Source organism: Mastacembelus armatus, chromosome 8 (genome assembly GCF_900324485.2).
Source record: "Mastacembelus armatus chromosome 8, fMasArm1.2, whole genome shotgun sequence".
Taxonomy (NCBI): Eukaryota; Metazoa; Chordata; class Actinopteri; order Synbranchiformes; family Mastacembelidae; genus Mastacembelus; species Mastacembelus armatus.
Window position 1 is genome coordinate 6,606,110 of NC_046640.1, and position 18,956 is coordinate 6,625,065.

General features: G+C 41.3%; 1 protein-coding gene across 1 annotated transcript; it reads left to right on the forward strand.

The window, feature by feature from the left end:
• Positions 1 to 61: 61 nt before the first annotated feature.
• spns1 (SPNS lysolipid transporter 1, lysophospholipid) lies at positions 62 to 8,302 on the forward strand. The gene is made up of 13 exons (XM_026324833.1): positions 62 to 286; positions 2,438 to 2,653; positions 3,184 to 3,249; positions 3,469 to 3,605; positions 3,694 to 3,845; positions 3,982 to 4,048; positions 4,148 to 4,290; positions 5,017 to 5,169; positions 5,312 to 5,501; positions 5,876 to 5,941; positions 6,091 to 6,189; positions 6,294 to 6,462; positions 7,345 to 8,302. Exons 2-13 carry the CDS (start codon positions 2,446 to 2,448, stop codon positions 7,413 to 7,415), a joined length of 1,521 nt encoding a protein of 506 aa, XP_026180618.1. The 5' UTR covers positions 62 to 286; positions 2,438 to 2,445; the 3' UTR covers positions 7,416 to 8,302.
• Positions 8,303 to 18,956: the final 10,654 nt, after the last annotated feature.

The window sequence follows — 18,956 nt, forward strand, 5'->3', positions numbered from 1 at the left end:
AAGGTCGGCATTGTCATGTGACGTAGGGATAAGTCATGTGAGCTGCGTGGCGGAAGTTTGATCATTCCTGTCATGGCGGCGAGAACGAAGCGTCATTTCTGAGGCGTCGTGCAGTAAATATTTGGTTTTATCGCATGTGACTGCGGGACCCGGTGCTCGGCGACACTTTGTATTGTAAGTCCTCAGTATGGGCCTTGAGTAGCGTCCACAGCCCTTTGAGACGAAGAAAAGCTTTGGCCCGGTGGCAGAAAGAAGAAAGAAGCGTCAGCCTGACTCATCCTCTCAGGTAAACAACAACAAACAACAGGCTGAGTCTTGCCGGGTCAGTAACGGACCTCTAAAGCTGTTCTCTTTTAGTCCTTTACAAAGGCTCATGAAACTTACGGAAGTGTTAAATTTTTAGTTTTTTTTATTCTATTTTTTTTTTTTTTTGACCGTAGCCACGTCGACGTTTTCTTTATGTTTTATTTGTAAAAGTGTACAAATAAGAGAAAGTGCTTTTGTATAATCTTTGTTTATTTATGTGCCGATGTTTTAAAAGGGGAACTTGAATGGCACATCGTGTCTGAAGTGTTTCTCCAACAGATGCACAGTGACCAGGTACAGAAGCTCCTGGGTGTCGACAGGCAGCTTGGCGCTTTTCGTGCGCACACACACTCTGCACAGTGAACAGTGTCTAAGTGTGTGTGTTTAGGACCGGTCTGACATTACTGGGCCTCTGGTCTGACACTAGTTGCTCTGCGGTTTTGTTTACAGAGGGGGCAAAGATCAAGCCAAGTCCTTCTCCAGGCAGGAACTCAGGAGCTCCAACAATTGATTATAGTTGATTCGTAAAATAAAAATAAAATAATCCAAAACATAATAGATATATTTAATGAAAGCGAAAGAACAATGTCTAGTGTGACATTTCTAATGTCTAATATTTTAATGTGAGCACACTGACCCTCACCCTTTAACTGGAGTTTGAAAAGTTTCCATAACTTCATGTAAAACATGAAAACTTGTTTGAAGAAAGCACGTTTCTCTTTCATTAAAGTGTCTGCATCGGGTGTAGAAATTGTCACCGCATCAGCAAACCACTGCTTTCATGAGCTGCTCTTCCTCCTGACTGCGTGCAAAATTCAGTCCTGCATTGAGATGCGTTTTGGAGTAATCACATGACTGTAGTTTCACAAAGTCAATGCCACTGTAGCTTCTTCTTTATCTGCCTCTTCCCCTTCCCAAACTCAGGATCTTCACAGCTTTACAAGAAGAGTTTAGTTTGTAGAGTTTATGTTGAATTTTTTTGTGTATAATTTCTGATCTTTAGTAACAGTGGGTTTCGTTGTTTTTTTTGCAGGTTCTGACATTTATCATGATTCTGACTAAAACATTTTGTACCAGCCTTGTGTATCCTCACATCATATATGTTGACCCAGTATCACCTATATGTGATCAGACTGCAGGCAGCACAGAGGCATAAAACTGGATGTTCCCGTTTTTCTGCTTCTGGTAACTAGAACTGTGTTATTGTTAGTTTCATCACACAGTCTATATATGAGCAGTGGTTGTTTTTTCATGACAGGAGCAAATCATCAGTAGGGCGAGTCAAACCTGCCTCACGACAGTCTAAACACAGATAACCTTCCCTGGGGAGGTGAACAATCCCTGTGCTAACCTTTCTGACACCTCCTGCTTTAAAACCCAAAAAAGTCAGAAGGATCATGAGTCCCCGCGCACATGGACTCTCTTGATACCGATCTTTATGATGTCATGATGTGCCATCTATGATGGGAACATCCTATGGAAGTATGACAGTATACTGACAGGATACTGAATGTCTGTCTCTGTCTTGATGACGGTTGTCACCTGTAAAAGCACGCGAGACAACAAAGGAAAAATTGGTTGTTTGAAAATATAGTCTGACAGTGTGTGTCAGATAATGTCAGTGATCCTAAATTATTAGGTCTGTTATCATCCTTTAACAGAACTACAGGACAGTAGCACATACTAAATATGTTTGTTTTGTTGATTTGGTCAGTCTGACTTACAAGAGGACTTTCAAGATCAAAGTTAGATCATATACAAATACTGGGGTCATTGTTCCACAGTGCTGTTCTCTATAATTTAATATCAACTATACAGTGTCAAAAGGCGGCTCCTCATCTGATCCCAAACCATTATATTGCCATTGTGGGTTATACTTACTGTTTGTTCCAGTGGTAAAAAGAGACAAACATTTAAGTAACCAGCTGACAAACAGTTTGACTTGTGAATCTTCCAATTCAACAAAATCACAAGCACAGGGAGAACATGGATTCATTAGTCAATCTGCAGAAAAATACTTTGGTAGTCTGGTTGTCTTCTTAGTCTTTTTGAGCAAACCACATACAACAATTTGGAAAGACTGTTGAATAAATGATGATTCTAATGGAATAGTCCTGGTCCCTCTCCTCAGCTGCAGCCATGTCTCTGGGCGAGCACACGTCAGACTCTGCACCATTCCTCTCTGATGACAGTGAGGCAGAGGGCCCAGAGGAGCAGGGCGAGGCGGCGGGGCAGAGGCCACAGGAGGAGCCAGCCAGCGGGGTGTCCAAAGGCCGAGCAGTGCTGATCGTCCTCATCCTCTGCTATGTCAACCTGCTCAACTATATGGACAGGTTCACGGTGGCAGGTACACTGCCTCACAGCAGGCTGCTGATCCTCCATCACACATTTCCCAGCATATGTGTCAACATTAAAGATGTGTATTTCAGGACATGTGATAAGATCTTTGGTCAACACAGGAAATATTAAAAGACTTTAGTATAACACATTTAGCACAGAGTAGGGTTTCACCTGATTTTAAGTTTCACTTTTTGGAAACTATTATCACTATTATTAAATAATGGACCCATTAAAATCGTGTGTTACCATAATATATTTTGTGAGTATAGTATAGTTTGTGTCACATGTAGTTAACATTGGTAAAGGTGTGTGAATGCACCTTTAGCTATGAACCAGAACAGCAACAGTTCAGCACATTTCATGAAGTGGAACCAGAGAATTGACATGCGTATGATAAGTTACTTATTGAGTATTAGAATTAGCTTTTTAAATAGTTAATTGGTTCCACGTTAGATGTTGCACAGGCACTTTAAAAATCAGCATATTTTACTGTGTCCCTGACTGTAAAATCAGTGCAGTTCTGTTGATTTCCACTAGGTGTACTCCCTGACATCGAGCAATATTTTGGGATTGATGATGGAAAGTCTGGCTTACTCCAAACAGGTAGGAAGACCAAATTGGTCAACTAACCAATCAATCGGGCAATCGGAGAACAAAATGCTATGTTAGTCTGTGTAATCCTCTCCATTTCAAAGAATCTGTGTAGTTTGTGATTTCTTGTGCAGGTGATTGATAATTTCAGTTATTTTTACTGCATCTTTGCTGGACATTGGGTTTATGTCATGGATCATGGACGTTCATGTCTATCTTTTTTTCTTTAAGTTTTTATATGCAGCTACATGTTCCTAGCTCCATTCTTTGGGTACCTGGGCGACAGGTACAACAGGAAGTACATCATGAGTTTTGGCATTGGATTCTGGTCTGCGGTGACACTTGCCAGCTCCTACACCCCCAAAGAGGCGAGTCACATGTTGCTGCCCTGCTGTGGTCACACTTCCCTTAATTAGAGCGTCTGAGGTAAATCTTGCCTGCTTCGTCTTCCTGCAGCACTTCTGGGCCCTACTGCTGACACGAGGCCTTGTCGGAGTTGGGGAGGCCAGTTACTCCACCATTGCTCCCACCATCATCGCTGACCTCTACGTTAAGGGGAGGAGGACAGCTATGCTCTCCATCTTTTATTTTGCCATTCCTGTGGGCAGGTAGGGGAAGATCTGTTCTTTTATTAATGCAGATTCTCATTGTTAAATGAATATTGAAGATTCGTCTGGATTAGCAGTTTTATTCAGTACTTGCCTAAAGTGCACTTGAGGACTGATGATCTTTTGTTACTGTCAGTGGTCTTGGATACATTGTGGGTTCACAAGTCAGCAACATAGCGAAGGACTGGCACTGGGCTCTGCGGGTAAGACAGAGTTTTTATTTCCTGGCTTCAGCTGATGACCTCTGCAGATATCTGGTGAAAGCACACAGGCTGTCGTTTTCTTCATTTTCACTCCTGCAGGTTACTCCGGCACTGGGGCTGATTGCAGTGCTGCTGCTGTTGCTCGTGGTCCAGGAGCCTAAGAGAGGAGCCATCGAAGCTCGAGAGGAGCGTCACCTGCACCGGACCAGCTGGTTTACAGATCTGAAGGCCCTGAGCAAGAAGTAGGTTCAACTTCAATGCTGGATTTCCAGCTGGGTACCATGGGCCCCATGTTCCCCGTGGAGTCCCAGAAGTGTTGCTATTTTTACTACTTACTGAAAGTTTGCAACAGTCCCGACTTAGAATTGTGTTATCCTGACAGTGGTTTTGAATATTTACATCAGTAATGGTAAAACAAACACCACCTTCATGCACTAGCTGCCTGTTGCACCAAATCCACAAAGTAAGATAATTTCCTCTTCTTGGAAAGTCTTACACATTTTGTGAATTAAAACATACGCTACAGTGCATGAGCATGCAGAAGCACCGCAGGACTTAAAAACAGCTGTACAGTTTAGGCATTATTGAAACTTGATGCTGCTATAGAATGCAACCTGCAATGCTTGCAAACATTATGAAACAGCCCTCAGGTGTTAAATACTGTGTGAGCACAGTGTGGCTCTTTCTGTAACCGTGCTATCATGTCTGAGTCATTGTGGAATGTTTTTAGAGCGGAAATGACAAAAAGGCATCGTTTTACCAGATTAATGAAGCTCATATATTCCAAGTCAGAAAAACCAAACATCTGAATTTGGTGGGAAATTGCATAATAGTGTCAGACTCCTGTTAGAAGTGATTGAACTTTTCTCCACATTTCTCTGTTTTATGCTTTTATATTCATCAGAGTCCAGTGGAGCTGCTGCTGATCTGTCTTTTTTTTTTTTTTTTTTTTTTTTTGTCATTTGCAGCTGCAGTTTTGTGCTGTCTACTTTCGGCTTCACAGCGGTGGCTTTTGTCACTGGCTCTCTGGCTCTTTGGGCACCCACGTTCCTATTCAGAGCAGCAGTCTTCGCTGGGGAGAAAGCTCCCTGTGTGGATGGCCACTGTGCGTCCTCAGACAGGTAACACGTGATTTACCTGCACAGACATGTAGCAGCCGCATCTTGTCATCACTCTTAGATCTTGAGGAGGAAATCTGATTTTGTGATTATTTGAAAGAAAAGCAGCATCCTGACAGCGTGACGCTTGTTTCTCTCTCGGCAGTCTGATTTTCGGGGTCATCACCTGCATCACAGGCGTGCTGGGCGTGGCCAGTGGCGTGCTGGTCAGTCGGCAGCTGAGGAAAAAGACACCCCGAGCTGACCCTCTGGTCTGTGCTGCTGGTCTACTCCTCTCAGCACCTTTCCTCTACCTGGCCATCGTTTTCGCTGAGGCCAGCACCATTGCCACATATGTGAGTTCTCAGCAGTCAAGAGTACCAAAGTACCAAATGTCATGGATCAGAACATAAGTTAGAAAAGCCTTAATTCATCTTTACTTACTCTCTTCTCACTCACTAATCCAACTTTAACCTCCTGGCGGTAGAAACACACACAACAACCATTTAAATTTGCCTTAAATGGTACCTCTCCTTGATATTGTTGTCATTCAGAAATATGCCACACTGCAGCTGATAGACATATTCTCTAATACTTACACCCCTTTTAGTTGTGTTGGTCTAACATCCACATTTCTTTTAGCTTTGGTTGGTCCCCACCAGCTGCCAAGAGAAATATAGATGGTAATATCAGGCTTTAAATGTGACGTGTTTTCTTTCTGTCCTTTCAGGTCTTTATTTTCCTGGGAGAGACGTTCCTGTCCATGAACTGGGCTATCGTGGCTGATATCCTGCTGGTAATCAACAAGTTCCTCTCCTCTGTTTTCACCACAGCTTTTCCTTTAAATTCATACTCTTGTTTTTTCACTCTTGCACTTTCATTAATCTTCCGAGGTTCCTGTTTGATTACACTGCTCACCGTGTTCTCATTGTCTAACTTTCTCAGTATGTAGTTGTTCCCACTCGTCGCTCCACGGCCGAGGCCCTGCAGATTGTTGTCTCTCATCTACTGGGAGACGCGGGAAGTCCGTACATGATAGGAGTGGTATGTCACTGCACACACAGTTCTCTGCAGATGTAGGCAGATAAATGTCAGCATGCAGCAGCAGGAATAAATCTGCTCCCTTTCCACCTTCCCGTGTGTCACAGGTTTCGGACTCTCTGAGGAAGACGGACTCGTTCCTCTGGCAGTTTCGGTCGCTGCAGCTCTCTCTGTTACTCTGCTCCTTCGTGGCCGTGGTGGGCGGGGGCTTCTTCCTTGCCACTGCGCTCTTTATTGAAAAGGACCGACACCGGGCTGAGAACTACGTACCGACAGGTGAGCCGCACAGTTTTCTCTCTGTTTTTGATGCTCCACAGCTGGTGGGAGTGGACCTCCCTGTAGCACAGATGCAGGGATACAGTTTGGTAAATGATCATTTCATTGCTTTTTGCACTGATCATTAAGTGCAACACACACTAGCTGTGTTAATGTTATCTAGTGATGCCTGTCTGGCATGATATTCCAGCTTTATTGACAGATCAGGAAGTTGTTTCCAGAAAACATAAAATGATATTAGGTGAAGGATTAAAGCCAATCTTAGCTTAGTTCATCGGCCCCAACTACTTTCACAATCAGCTGAATTTCATGTTATGTGCAGTTGAATATTTTGCTTCTTGCCATGAGGATCCAGTCAAGTATATTTGAATTAACTTTACTGAGTTTTAATTGGACAAGCCAGACCAGAGTTCTGGGTACAGTGTCATTTAAGGGCTGATTCAAAGTATTACTGTTAACTTACAAAGCCATTGAATCTCTGATCTTCTTCTGCCTCATCATCCCCTTTGACCCCTTCGTTCCCAGCATGCCAAGCTTCTGGTTGCCCCAAAGGTTAAAAAACTATCTGCTGGTCAGTGAGCTTTTTACAATCCTGAATTCCAGCTTTGACTTTAGATTTCTCTGGTTTTATTTCTTTATCATTTAGTGCTACGTTGATGTCCTCATCGCTGCTTTTATTGTTCAATGTTGTTGTTGACATTTTTTAAAATAAATTTAAGCACTGTTTAATTAAAACGTATTAGTAGCCTCGAGCTGCTCAACAGGGTGCAGGTTGTTTTTTTTACATTATTGAGGTTTAGTGAGTATAAACATTGCTGGTGTGTCTTCAGCTGTGGGAAAAGCAGGATACATAAACTTTTGTTTTCATTTCTCTGTTCACAGATGACGAGCCAATAGTTGTACCGAAAAGTGGCCGATCCACCCGAGTACCAGTGTCCAGTGTACTGATTTGATGACAGAAACGTGATGGGGGTACTTCTTCAGCCTGGTCCTACACACCCCTGTGTTTTTTTTTTTGTTTTTTTGAACTGAACACCAAATTGGACTATCTGCCATGCAGAAATATATTGGGATATTGTTATTTTTAAGTTTGTCTATTACTTTTTATATCTTGACCTGGAAACATGCCGTTATTTCAGGAGATATTTTGGCAGTGGTCCTCAGAAGTCATTTTTGCTAGAGCAGAAGACGAATTTCAGTGGAACTGTTTTCAGAGCGGGCGTGACGTTGAAACTGAGCACTGAGGTGATCCAACTGAGCTGCTCTCTGGGATCAGCCTGAGATCCAGAAAACAGATCCGGAATACAGTATGAACCATGTTGTCAGTGTAACCACAACACAAAATTCCAAACCTTGAGATTTTATATACTGCTGAGCTTCATTAATCACTTTTCATTGTCATGTATTTTTATGTTTGAGCTAATTTTAATAGTAACACTAACCTTCATACAGTTCATTAAGTGACAGCTATCCAAGACCCACAGGCTGGGAAGTTTCTTATGACCTTTTTTATTTAGTAGTGTTTTTAATCCTGTTTTTTGTTTAAGGGAGAGCTTTTGAAAGAGCCGCAATATCTCATTTCAAGCACTAACACTTTCCTCACTGGTCTGTCTCTGGTTTTCTGTGTGTCAGGTCAGAGCATTTCACCAGTTCAGGAGAGAAACCGGTTTGACAGTTTGTCTCCAGGTAGAGTCCTCGCTGGAGACAAACTCATGTTGAACAATGTAACATCATGTCGAGTACGGTTATTTAAAAAGGAAAAGATTGACGCTGTTTGTTAACCACTCATTATTTTAGTGAGTCTTTTTGTGGGAGCTATTAAACAAGAATTACTTTGTCAGAGGTTTGTTTGTCCGTCATGGAAATCTGTTATTAATGCACTCAGGTACCGAATGTAATTTTTAATTCGCATTGAAATTTGGAGAAAATATATTTATACAGTAGCAAAAGTGACATGATAGGGATCTGTCGGTGTGCAGGTCTATGAATAGTTTATTTAAATCTATTATTGTTGTTTTCAAATCCGAATTAAAAAAAAAAAAAAAACTGGTGGTTCATCAAGCATTATGTTTCATTAAAGGAATATTACAACATTTTGGAAAGTACATTTATTCTTTTTCTGACTGAGTCAGATTGACACTCATGTCTGTTCAGTAAGTGTGAAGCTGCAGCCAACAGCTGGTTGGCTGAACGTAGCATCAGCACTAGAAACAACTAACCCACGTCTGCCAAAAGGAAACAAAGTTCACTTACCGGCCCTTTTACAGATGCCTGATAATCCCACCACAGCTAAAGGTGAGGTATTTAAAGTGCTTGTTCGTTTGTTCTATTTGTTACCTACAGTTTTGTCATGTGATGATGCATCAGATCCTGACGTTTCAGGAACTGCAACAGTATGTTTGTCAGTTTTGCTTTAAAAATAACTGAGATGATTGATTTTCAAAACATTTGCCAGTGAATCTTCTCAGTTGACTGGTAAACTAGAAATCGTCACAGCTGTGCTGTTTTCCTGCTGGACGATGTATTGGTTCTTCTGCTTTTTGTATTAATCAGTGTGAAATTTGGCTTGTGTGAAAATGTAGGAAGTCAAAAATGTTTTTGATCATTAATCTGATGCTGACATCAACCAACTCTTTAGAAACCAGTAAGAACATGAAAGCTGTCAGGAGACAACGAGAGACTTTTGTCTTTCTCTGTCATTGTCAGGCTGAATGTCCTTGGCTGTTACAGACCATATTCAAAGTGTCCAGAACAGTGAGTTCAAGTACATCATCCCACACTCACTGTTTTTCTTGTGAGAAGTTTCCTTAAACTGAGCAGTGTCCAGTCAACCAGCAGGTTAGTGTGTCTTAGAGCTGTGACTCCAAACAAAACCAATGGCAGCTTGATTTGTGTTTCTACTCAAAAAAAAAGGAAAAGGCAGTTTAACATCTCGTCAGATTCATTGCAATAGTTGGCTCTAACGAATCTGTTCTGAATGTTGAGTTTATCATTGCAAAACCAAACCACCCACTTAGTCTTCAGCCCTTCAGTCTTGTTAAACAACCCAATCGTTTATATCAGCATTGCTATGGATTAAAGGACCTTTTACACCAAGCAGGACAGTTTGAGCCATCACATGAAGTGTAGCTGTTTTATTTTTGTCTGTTTTGTGTTCATTTTTACTTGTTCACCGTCTGTATTTATTCTTCTTAGTTATTCTTCATAGTTATTTTTCAGCTTTAACTTTTTGTTTTGCATATTTTTGCTGTTGTTTTGTTATTCACAGTAATTTTCTCTCCTTTTGGTCATTTTGTCTTCTTTTCCAAGGTTTTGGGGTTTTTTTTTTTTTTTCTGTGGCCCCTCTAGGCCCCTGGGCGTTCCAGCTGAAATTAAATATCTCTGCCTACCACAACATCAGCTCTGTAAATCACTGGTCCTAAACAGAACGTCTGTCTACCTAGACACTATTTGGATACAGCCAATCAAATGTTGTATGCAGCAAGCTATGCAACATAAGAGCCACAGACTCTAAACGACCCCCTTAGCTTTCCTGCTGATCCACCCAAACATGATCACAGTCCATGTCCTGCACCTTCACTTACCCAATGAGTCCCTTTTTCTCTTCCCTTTTAAAAACACAAAACTACTACTACTACCTGTACGAATATGTGTTCACCCAATTTTAGACTGCAAGAACTAACAGTTAATTTAACTGTTCTTAAAAGTGTCCCCTTTACCGACATTGACGGGAACAGGGGACCAGTTATTGTTCCTAATCCTTTTTACTGTCTAAAACTGTGTGAACAAATGTTTGGACTAATGGAGACTTTTTATAAGCTGCTGTGACTTGGACAAGGATCTCTGCAGGTTTTTCAGTCTGAGCTCATGAGGCTCAATAACATGTGTTATTCTTTGGACTGCGGATTGAGATGATTATTTTAACATGCACTGTTAAATAAAAAGTAGCTCGGTTTGCTAAGTGTCTGTGTTTTCCAGCCTTTTTTTTTTTTTTTTTGATCAGGTGTTCCCTCTTGTCTCTTATTTTTTTCCTCACCCCTGCTCTTTCTGAATCTTCTCTCGACAGAAGGAGAAAAGGGGCCGAGTGAGGACAGGAGAGGAGGACTCGGCTTCCTTCCCTCGGTGTGGTTTCCTGTTTGTAGGTGGGAGGATGTCGAGACGGTTGCAGCAGCGTTCCCACAGCGTTGCAGCTTTTTAACACCCGGCAAAACTCGGAGGTGCCTCAGTTACATCTCCTCATTGGTTCGAGGTGTTTCTTTTGTTTCTGACATTTTGCTGTTGTAAAGTGCAGGCCCCCTTTTTTTTTTTCCAGTTTCGACCACTAGTTGCAGTTTGCAGCTGAAAGAGGGCAGTTTGATCAACCCACACACACACACACACACACGCACCTCGTTCGCTGTGGGAGATGTGAACTTTTACGGCAATTGTTTGGTTAGTGAGTCACCGACCTCTGCTAGAGCTTCTCGTACACACGTTAACTTAATCTAAGAGTTTACTCATTAACCTGGTGACTTCTGAGGACTCTTCTCTGCATTTGTAGAAGCCCATGTACCCTCTCTCTCTTTGGACCGAGGTCACCCGGCCCATTATTAATAGGAAACACTGAGGAAGAAGATTGAGAATCAAAGGATCTGTGGCAGGAGGTGAAATCAAGCTCATCTTCTTGACTCAGGAGGTGATTGGGTGCAGCCGTGACAGAGGAGGAGAGTCAGCAGCAGAGAGAGAGAGAGAGAGAGAGAGAGAGAGAGAGAGAGAGAGAGAGAGAGAGGAAAGAGCCAAGTAGGTCGGATTAGATAGATCAGATCATCAGCAAGTAGACAGACGTAGGAGAAAGAGGTCTTCAGATATGGCAGACGTTTGGTTACATTAGTTGCCTCATGTGGACCAGACACGGTGAGGGACAAGAGACCAGCCACAGGCATCAAAACATCACTGATCCCTCACCCTCCCTTCTTCAATCAACGTTTGTCTTCAAGTGTAGGTGAGTTGTGGCATCAGTTTGTCTTCTCAGGTATTAATTTGGGACCTGTGCATGATGGAGGAAGCTCAGTTTGTTCTCAGCATGCACTTGGAGGAGGTGGAGGAGGACAGGACTGAAAACTGGACCAGACCTTTAGAGTTTTCACACCGAGACCTAGTAAAGGAGCAGAGCCAGTCTTCACCTTTTTAGACGTGATGTGGCGCCACTGAAAGTTAATGTTCAGCTTCAGCACCACGTCCTCTGCTACAGCTCCTGTATGCACTGGCCTCTACAACACACACCCAGTGGGGCCTTGGCATTGACAGGTCAGGGCAGCAGAATTTCCAGACCCTCAAAGACACGACTTTGCAGCCGTTCTTTGAGGGTCTGTTTCCCCGTGATAACCCCAGAAACACTCGCTCCGCAATCATCTGTAAATATATTTACAGCACAAATCCTGACTTTGAGAAAATGTCTAAAAGAGAAGATGAACTGTGTGATCGGTAGACGTTGGGGCGTGAACAGATGGTGCCGCAGCTTTTTCAAATTCTTTTTGAGTTTTCAGTGTTTCCTCTCAAGTGCAAGCTGACAGTTGGACTGAACCCCACCAAGCATTTGCAGCTTTGCAGGAGTTTGTGCTGAGCTTGTGCTCTTTCACTTTTATCTGGCGGTTTTTAAAATGCAACTAAATGTAATGTTTTTTTGTTTTTTTAGCGTGAGTCCGTTTTTTGTTTTGTTTTGGGTTTTTTTGCTCTTGTTTGTTTGCTTATGGTCAAATCTTGTGTGTCTGTGCTCCAGGGCAGTGGTTAGAGGCCTGACTATTAAACCACAGCCTCCAAAATTAGGTCTGGCCAGGGACCTTTTTTTATACTTGTCTCTTACCTCATTTCCTGTCATCTCTACTCAAGGCCTAAAATGACCAATCACCAGTTATTGGAGATCCCCAAACAGAGTGTATGGAGCTGCTGGCTCTGAGAGACATTTTTAGCTAAATCAAGCACATTTACCCAATTTGAGACACATGTACATGAGTCATGTTGTACTTTATACTCCACTACCTTCACTCAACTACTCATTGTTACTTATTTAGAACTAGCTCCACCTCAATCAGCTACAACAGTGAAATGCTGCTTTTACACACTGAGGCATCAGCATAAACACTAAAATAATCATTTCACTTTCAGCACAATGACTATTTGTACTTTTTCGACTTTGACCATATGTTACTATTTACTGATCATTATGTTTTTATACATGTAGCACATGCTAATATTACAAAGATATCACACATTAGTTTAGATTATTTAATCTGAAGCAACACAATACAAACATAGGTAATATGAAGAAAACTAAATTACTTCTGCATGAGTACTCTAATATTTAAGTTATGTTTCACTGATAATAGTTTTGGTGATAAATAAAGATGCTTTGCATCTGTAGACAGTTTTTAATTCAGTTATTTCCTGACTATAAATGATCATTTCAAACTGTGTTGCTGCATGATAGACAGATAACAGAAGTAGAGCGACTTTTATTTTGGTTCTTCAGTGAACATGAGATTCTATCGCAGACACATATGAAACCTGACAGTCATTACTTGTTTGATTACAATCCATTACATAACTTACTGTCGTCTTTTCCTGACACACTTCCTTTCCAATAATTTGACCTTTTTGCACTCACTTCTAACGGACGGTCGCCTTTCAATAAAACCCTTCTGGGGTCTTTGCGGTGGATTTCACAAACCTCAAAAACTGAAGCAAAACTCACAAGATGGCGGCCTGTCACACTGCAGTGCTGTGCCAGGTGCTTGAATTTGTGAAGCAGTTTGTAGTTTTAATTATTAAAGACATGAACAGTCCTGGAGCTTCTTTACTATAAGTGCGTTTCTCTGCAGATTTCCCATTTTCACGCTCTGAGTGGGTGCAGGTGTTTTCTCAGAAGTGAGTTTTTGGGCCATGGAATCAGTTGATTGTTTGGTGGAGAGTTGAGCTTTACAGAGGAAAGAAAATGAGCTGTACCAGTCAGTCGTACCACATGTGAAGTGCTGTTCCTTCCTGTGTGACGCATCTCTGTGATCAGGAGGTAGATTATCATCATCACATTCTTTAGACACCTCAGGAAAGTCAAAACCACCAGTTATTTAAGAAAACAGAGCAGGCAGTTTCATTTTAAAACATAGTTTCCCCCTATTTGTTGCTTTTACTAGAAGAGCACATATTCCAAGATATGTACATAACTGCATGTAATGGAAAAATGAGTTCCAATGATTATTATGATTATATATAGAAATGATAAAATTATAATTATTCTTACTGATTATGATTGTTATTGTTTCTCACTGTATTCTTGGTTTTTCAGGTTTCACAGGTTTTGATTCACAGGTTGATTCACAGAGTTCACCAAGGCTCATGTGTTTTTCATAATCACATCTGATGTTTATGTTCTTCCTGACCTAGTATAGTATATATTTTTCGCAAGGATGTTATTGAGGAGTATCTGGGAGAAGGGTTCCTTAGGACACTAGGTGTGAGGAAGGGACAAGTATAACAGAGCACGCCCAGGATGGAGGGATAACTGTTGAATGAGAATATAGAGTTTTAGGATATAGCCTTATTAGGGAATCACTTTGTAGAACAATAGGGAAATACAGACTTAATTATCTGATTATGTGAATGCTTATTTGCATTTACTTTGCATGTCTGTATAAGTGGAGGCCTCAGCCTAATAGGAGCTGAGCAACTGGGGAACAACTGGGGAAGACTGATGGATTGTGTTCTTTTCTGGTTTGCTCCTTTCTTGCAAGAAATATATTCTGGAAAAGATAGTCTGCACTCTCTTTATTGCTCATCCAATGGTTTTTACCACAACGCTGTATAAATTCCATCCTACAGGCATTATTTTTCAGAGGTGCCTTTAAGCCTTTAAAGTTTTATAAGTTTACACATTTTATAAGTGCAGCTTGTTGTGTTCCTGTGGATTGAAGCTGCTTTTGTCAGTTAGCTGAAGGCTGCGTTATCAAGATGGCAAAGGGGGGAACGGCCCCATGGCCCTGAAGGCACCACGTTGACTGTGTGGCGGTTAAACAAGAAAGAGCTCGAGGTGGCTCCTGGAGTTTTACCTTTACCTAAAGACTTCTTCTTTCCTTCACATGGTAACTGCCATTTTATTGTCACAGCGCTATGCATTGTGGGTTAATCCTAGAGCTTACATTGGGCTGCAGCCTGCCAGAGCTCAACTCCGTTTTCTTTAGTATCACAGCGTCACCAGCTCTCACACTTTTAGCTTGAAACATGATTTGTCTTCCTCAGTCCAAACAAATGCACATTACAGCTTCTCTTCCTTGACTCCATTATTATTAAATATCTGTGACCATCTCACAGCGTTTCACTCGTTTAAAATCTTATTCTTGCAGAATAACAGTCGATGATTTAAAAACGCTTATTTCAGATGCCTGACGGTCTGATCCTGCGGCTCCACCCTCAGCTACTGTGTAGAGTCTGGTTGCAAAATATGTCACCAAAGCAAGATGGCAGCCTATGTATTTGTGATATTTGTGGCAGGAAGTGGTGATGAAGATGATTTTGCCCTTTGGCTGGAAATGTTTTAAAAGCTACCATTTTAAGTGGGGAGATGACTTCTGTCTGTTTTTTTTTTATTTCTAAAGTAGGAAAACCACCAAACATCTTCAGTTAGAGATAAGTATCGGATGTAAAAGTAAAAAGATCTTCGTGTCGATAAATGGCAGCTGTACAATAATGTTTGATGACACTTCAGCCTCATGTCACATCAGATGAGACGTTATTATAAAGAGACTCTGAATCTCAATTTATCACTATAAATCTGCAGTCTCCAGCTCCATCTTTCATCAAACCACACAGGCTTCCCCACACACACAAACTGTAGAAACGATATTCATATATTTCCCACTAGAACAGCATTCTCCTGAATTTCCCCTCAGGGATTAATAAAACACATTTTATCTTAAAGTAAAACAGGCACTTAAACAGTAAAACAGAATCTTTTAAAAGTTGTTTAAACCGCATTTTATTCACCAGATGATTTTCTTACTTTCAGCAGCATCGTGTTCGCTCTTCTTCAGTGTTAATAGAGCATCAGAACATGGATTCATCCACCACTGAAAATAGTCCCCTATGCATTGTTACCTGCTAATTGCTAATTGAGTGAGATCAACTGGGGGATTGCAGAGCCTCAGAAAACTTGTGTTGTGTGTGTGTGTGTGTGTGTGTGTGTGTGCATGTGCGTGTGTTAATGTTATATATCATACAGGAAAGAGTATGTCCAATAGCATGACATGGGTGTACATATAAAATACTCTGTTATCATGTTGCTGGTGGAAACCACAGTCTTCGCGTGTTTATAGCTGCTTCATTTCTTCAGACTGAAACATTTTAAGATACATTTTTTCCAAAATGCAACATATCTGGGCCTTTGGAAACACTGGACTCTACTAGAATCTGAAATAAATGCTTCATGTATGCAGGGTGAACATTTCTTCATTTCCAAAATGTTTCATAGAAAGAAGAAATATGTCATTCGGTCCTACTCATAGGGGGAAATAATAATAATATGTCCAATTAATACACTTCAATCAATTCCAATACATTTTATATCTAAAGTCTTTTAGTCGTCAGGTTGACTGTAATGTCATATCTGGAGTGTACATTGGAAGAAATATTTCAGTAAAGAAAGTGTACAAGTACTTGGATTTGTATGAAGTGTTACTAAATACATTTTATATGTATACTTTTTAATACTTCTTTTACGATGTCTATTAGCACATACAGTATGAATGTACTTTTATGGAGTGAACTGACAGAATTCAATCTCTGACTGTCTCATAGTGTCCAACTCACTCCTCCTCAGATGAACCATGGAAGTCTCCTGGTTCCTCCTGGCCGTGTCGGCCGCCATCTTCGTGTCCATCGTCCTCCTGGCCGTCGTCTGTCTGGACTGCAGGAACAAAGGGCCACTGGGTGAGACAGAGATGTGGTTTCACTTCATCCCGAACAGACACGTGGGGACAAATCAGTCTCGTCAGTAATGGTGACATGTTACACATAAAAACTGGTGGTTTGTCATCAATTTATGGTGCAGACAACTGTCTGTCTCATCACAGACAAATCCACTGCAACTTTAGTACAAATCAGTGTTTTACAGACATTAGTAAATCTCTTTGTTTCTAGGACATGTGACACACATTGGAGAGTTAAGATTTCTACATTTTATTTAAATGATTTTTTTTTAAAAAACACATTCTGTTTCCTCCCACCAGTCTCCATCAGTCAAACAAACACTTCAGAGGAATACATGCCGTAAGTCTCCAGGTTCACAGTAACTCAAGTTAAATCTTAGTTTTGTATGAAATGATTACTGTCTGATGAGTGAACTGTATTTTCTGATATTTTTCTTTCAGGTCCATTGAATTCAGGGTCATCCACACATGTAAGTCTGAAACAACTGATTTACTCAGTCATGTTTACAGTTATGGCAGCACAGTGGTTTAGTGGTTAGCACTGTTGCCTCACAGCAAGAAGGTTCCTGGTTTGAAACCCATCAGGGGCCTTTCTGTGTGGAGTTTGCATGTTCTCCCTGTGCTTGTGTGGGTTTTCTCCAGGTACTCTGGTTTCCTCCCACAGTCCAAAAACATGTATGTCAGGTTGATTGGTGACTCTAAATTGCCCATAGGAGTGAGTGTGAGTGTGTGAGGTTGTGTGTGTCTATGTGGCCCTGTGATGGACTGGTGACCTGTCCAGGGTGTACCCCTGCCTTTCACCCAAAGAGAGCTGGGATAGGCTCCCGCAGATCCCTGTGACCCTGGTTAGGAATAAGGGGGTATAGATGATGGATGGATGTTTCCAGCGAGGCCTACGCTCTAAGGCCAAGCTGTTTCTTTCTAAACCAACTCATGCTGCTGTTGCTTCATGTTTGGACTACTCTAACACCCTCTCTGCTGGGGTCACCCAGTCCTCCATTTCCTGACCTCGGTTAATCCAAAACGCTGCAGCTCAGCTTTTAACCTCTACACCAAAATATGTGAACACCAGTCCTGTTCTGAGATCTTTGCACTGGCTACCAGTTCCTTTTAGGATCCTTTTTAGGATTTTATTTGCTTTAAAGTTTTAAATGGCTTAGCCCCTTCTTATTTCTTAATCTTCTCAGCCAGACAGACTTCTGGGGATTTCTTATTAAAAGCTCTTACAAAAGTACCTAGGACTCACTTGACAGGGGGCTCCCAGACTGGAACTCTGTGCCTCTTCAGATCAACCAACAATCTCACTGCTTTCAAGTCTTAACTAAAAAGTTGCTCTTTGCTTGGCATTTAGGTCTGGTGGTGAACTTGTATTTGATCTGCTTTTAAATCTTTTTTTAACCTTTGATGCTACTTTTATTTTCCATCTGTACTTTCTCTGCCAATTTCCTGTATTTTTTGTATTGTGAAGCACTTTCTGTGGTTTTAAATGCATAAATAAAGTTTGATTTGATAGTTTTAATGATAACGATGACATTAAAACTGGTGTTAGTTTTAGTGAGGGTAGTGACGGTGACATTCTCTCTATTGAATTGCAGCCCAGAACCAGAACTCCGGCCTGCTGTCACCTGGGTGAGTTATTCTATCACAAAACACACCTGGCTCATTTGTACCAAGGCTCCCAGGCTTTAATCAGGCCGACTGTAAACACGTCAGCAGTGCTCAGTAATGTCTGAAAGAAATATTCATGGCTGGATACTCCATGGGGCTACTGGGTGCAGGGCGCCTGTACGAAGTGACAGACACAAAATGAACAGCCAGCAAACAACCACAAAGGCACAGCAACCACCTTAATTGTAGTTCCTCTAACTATTTCTCACTCTGGGGCTCATTTTCTCATCCATCCATTGTTGTTTTAACCTCAGTGTTTTGAATCCACCCTGAAAATTTAGCAGCAAGGCTTTTTTTTCCCTTTTCATCCTCAGCACATCTTCAGCTAATCCTGGGACTCAGGGGAGACATCAGTCCTTTACCCCGACGGAAACTGGTGAGAGCCTTATGTTAAGGTGACCATATTTTGATTTCCAAAAAAGAGGACGATCGGCACGGCCTCCAGACGAATTCAGACAAGCTTCTTGGTGGTTGTTGAACATTATTTATTATACTTCAATGGTGCAGAATTAACCTCTGTAATAAAATAAAATGAAATCTGTAAAAACTTATAACAAAATAATAGCTCTCTTAGACTCTTCAAATAAATAATTAAATATTGTTCTAAATATGATCTATTCTGTTCCAGCTTCAACAATAAATCTCTTAAATGTAATACAATAAATAACAGAAGAGTCTCACAAAGACAAAAAATCATCCTCTGTTTTTCCTGGTCTGACAAAAAACTCTGTCAACTTTGCAGATGAACTCTCACCTCTCACAGCTTTTTTATGTTTCTCGGTGTCCATGTGGGCTTTCAGATCCCCAGCACCTTAATTGGATACCGAGACATATGTACCGGCTTTGCACACGGTGCACTCCGCCTCCCAC

Coding starts and splice junctions, on each gene's coding strand:
- spns1 (XM_026324833.1), top strand. CDS start 2,446: ATGTCTCTGGGCGAGCACACGTCAGACTCTGCACCATTCCTCTCTGAT. Junction 4,049..4,147: donor ACTGGCACTGGGCTCTGCGG/GTAAGACAGAGT, acceptor TCACTCCTGCAG/GTTACTCCGGCACTGGGGCT. Junction 5,502..5,875: donor CCAGCACCATTGCCACATAT/GTGAGTTCTCAG, acceptor CTGTCCTTTCAG/GTCTTTATTTTCCTGGGAGA.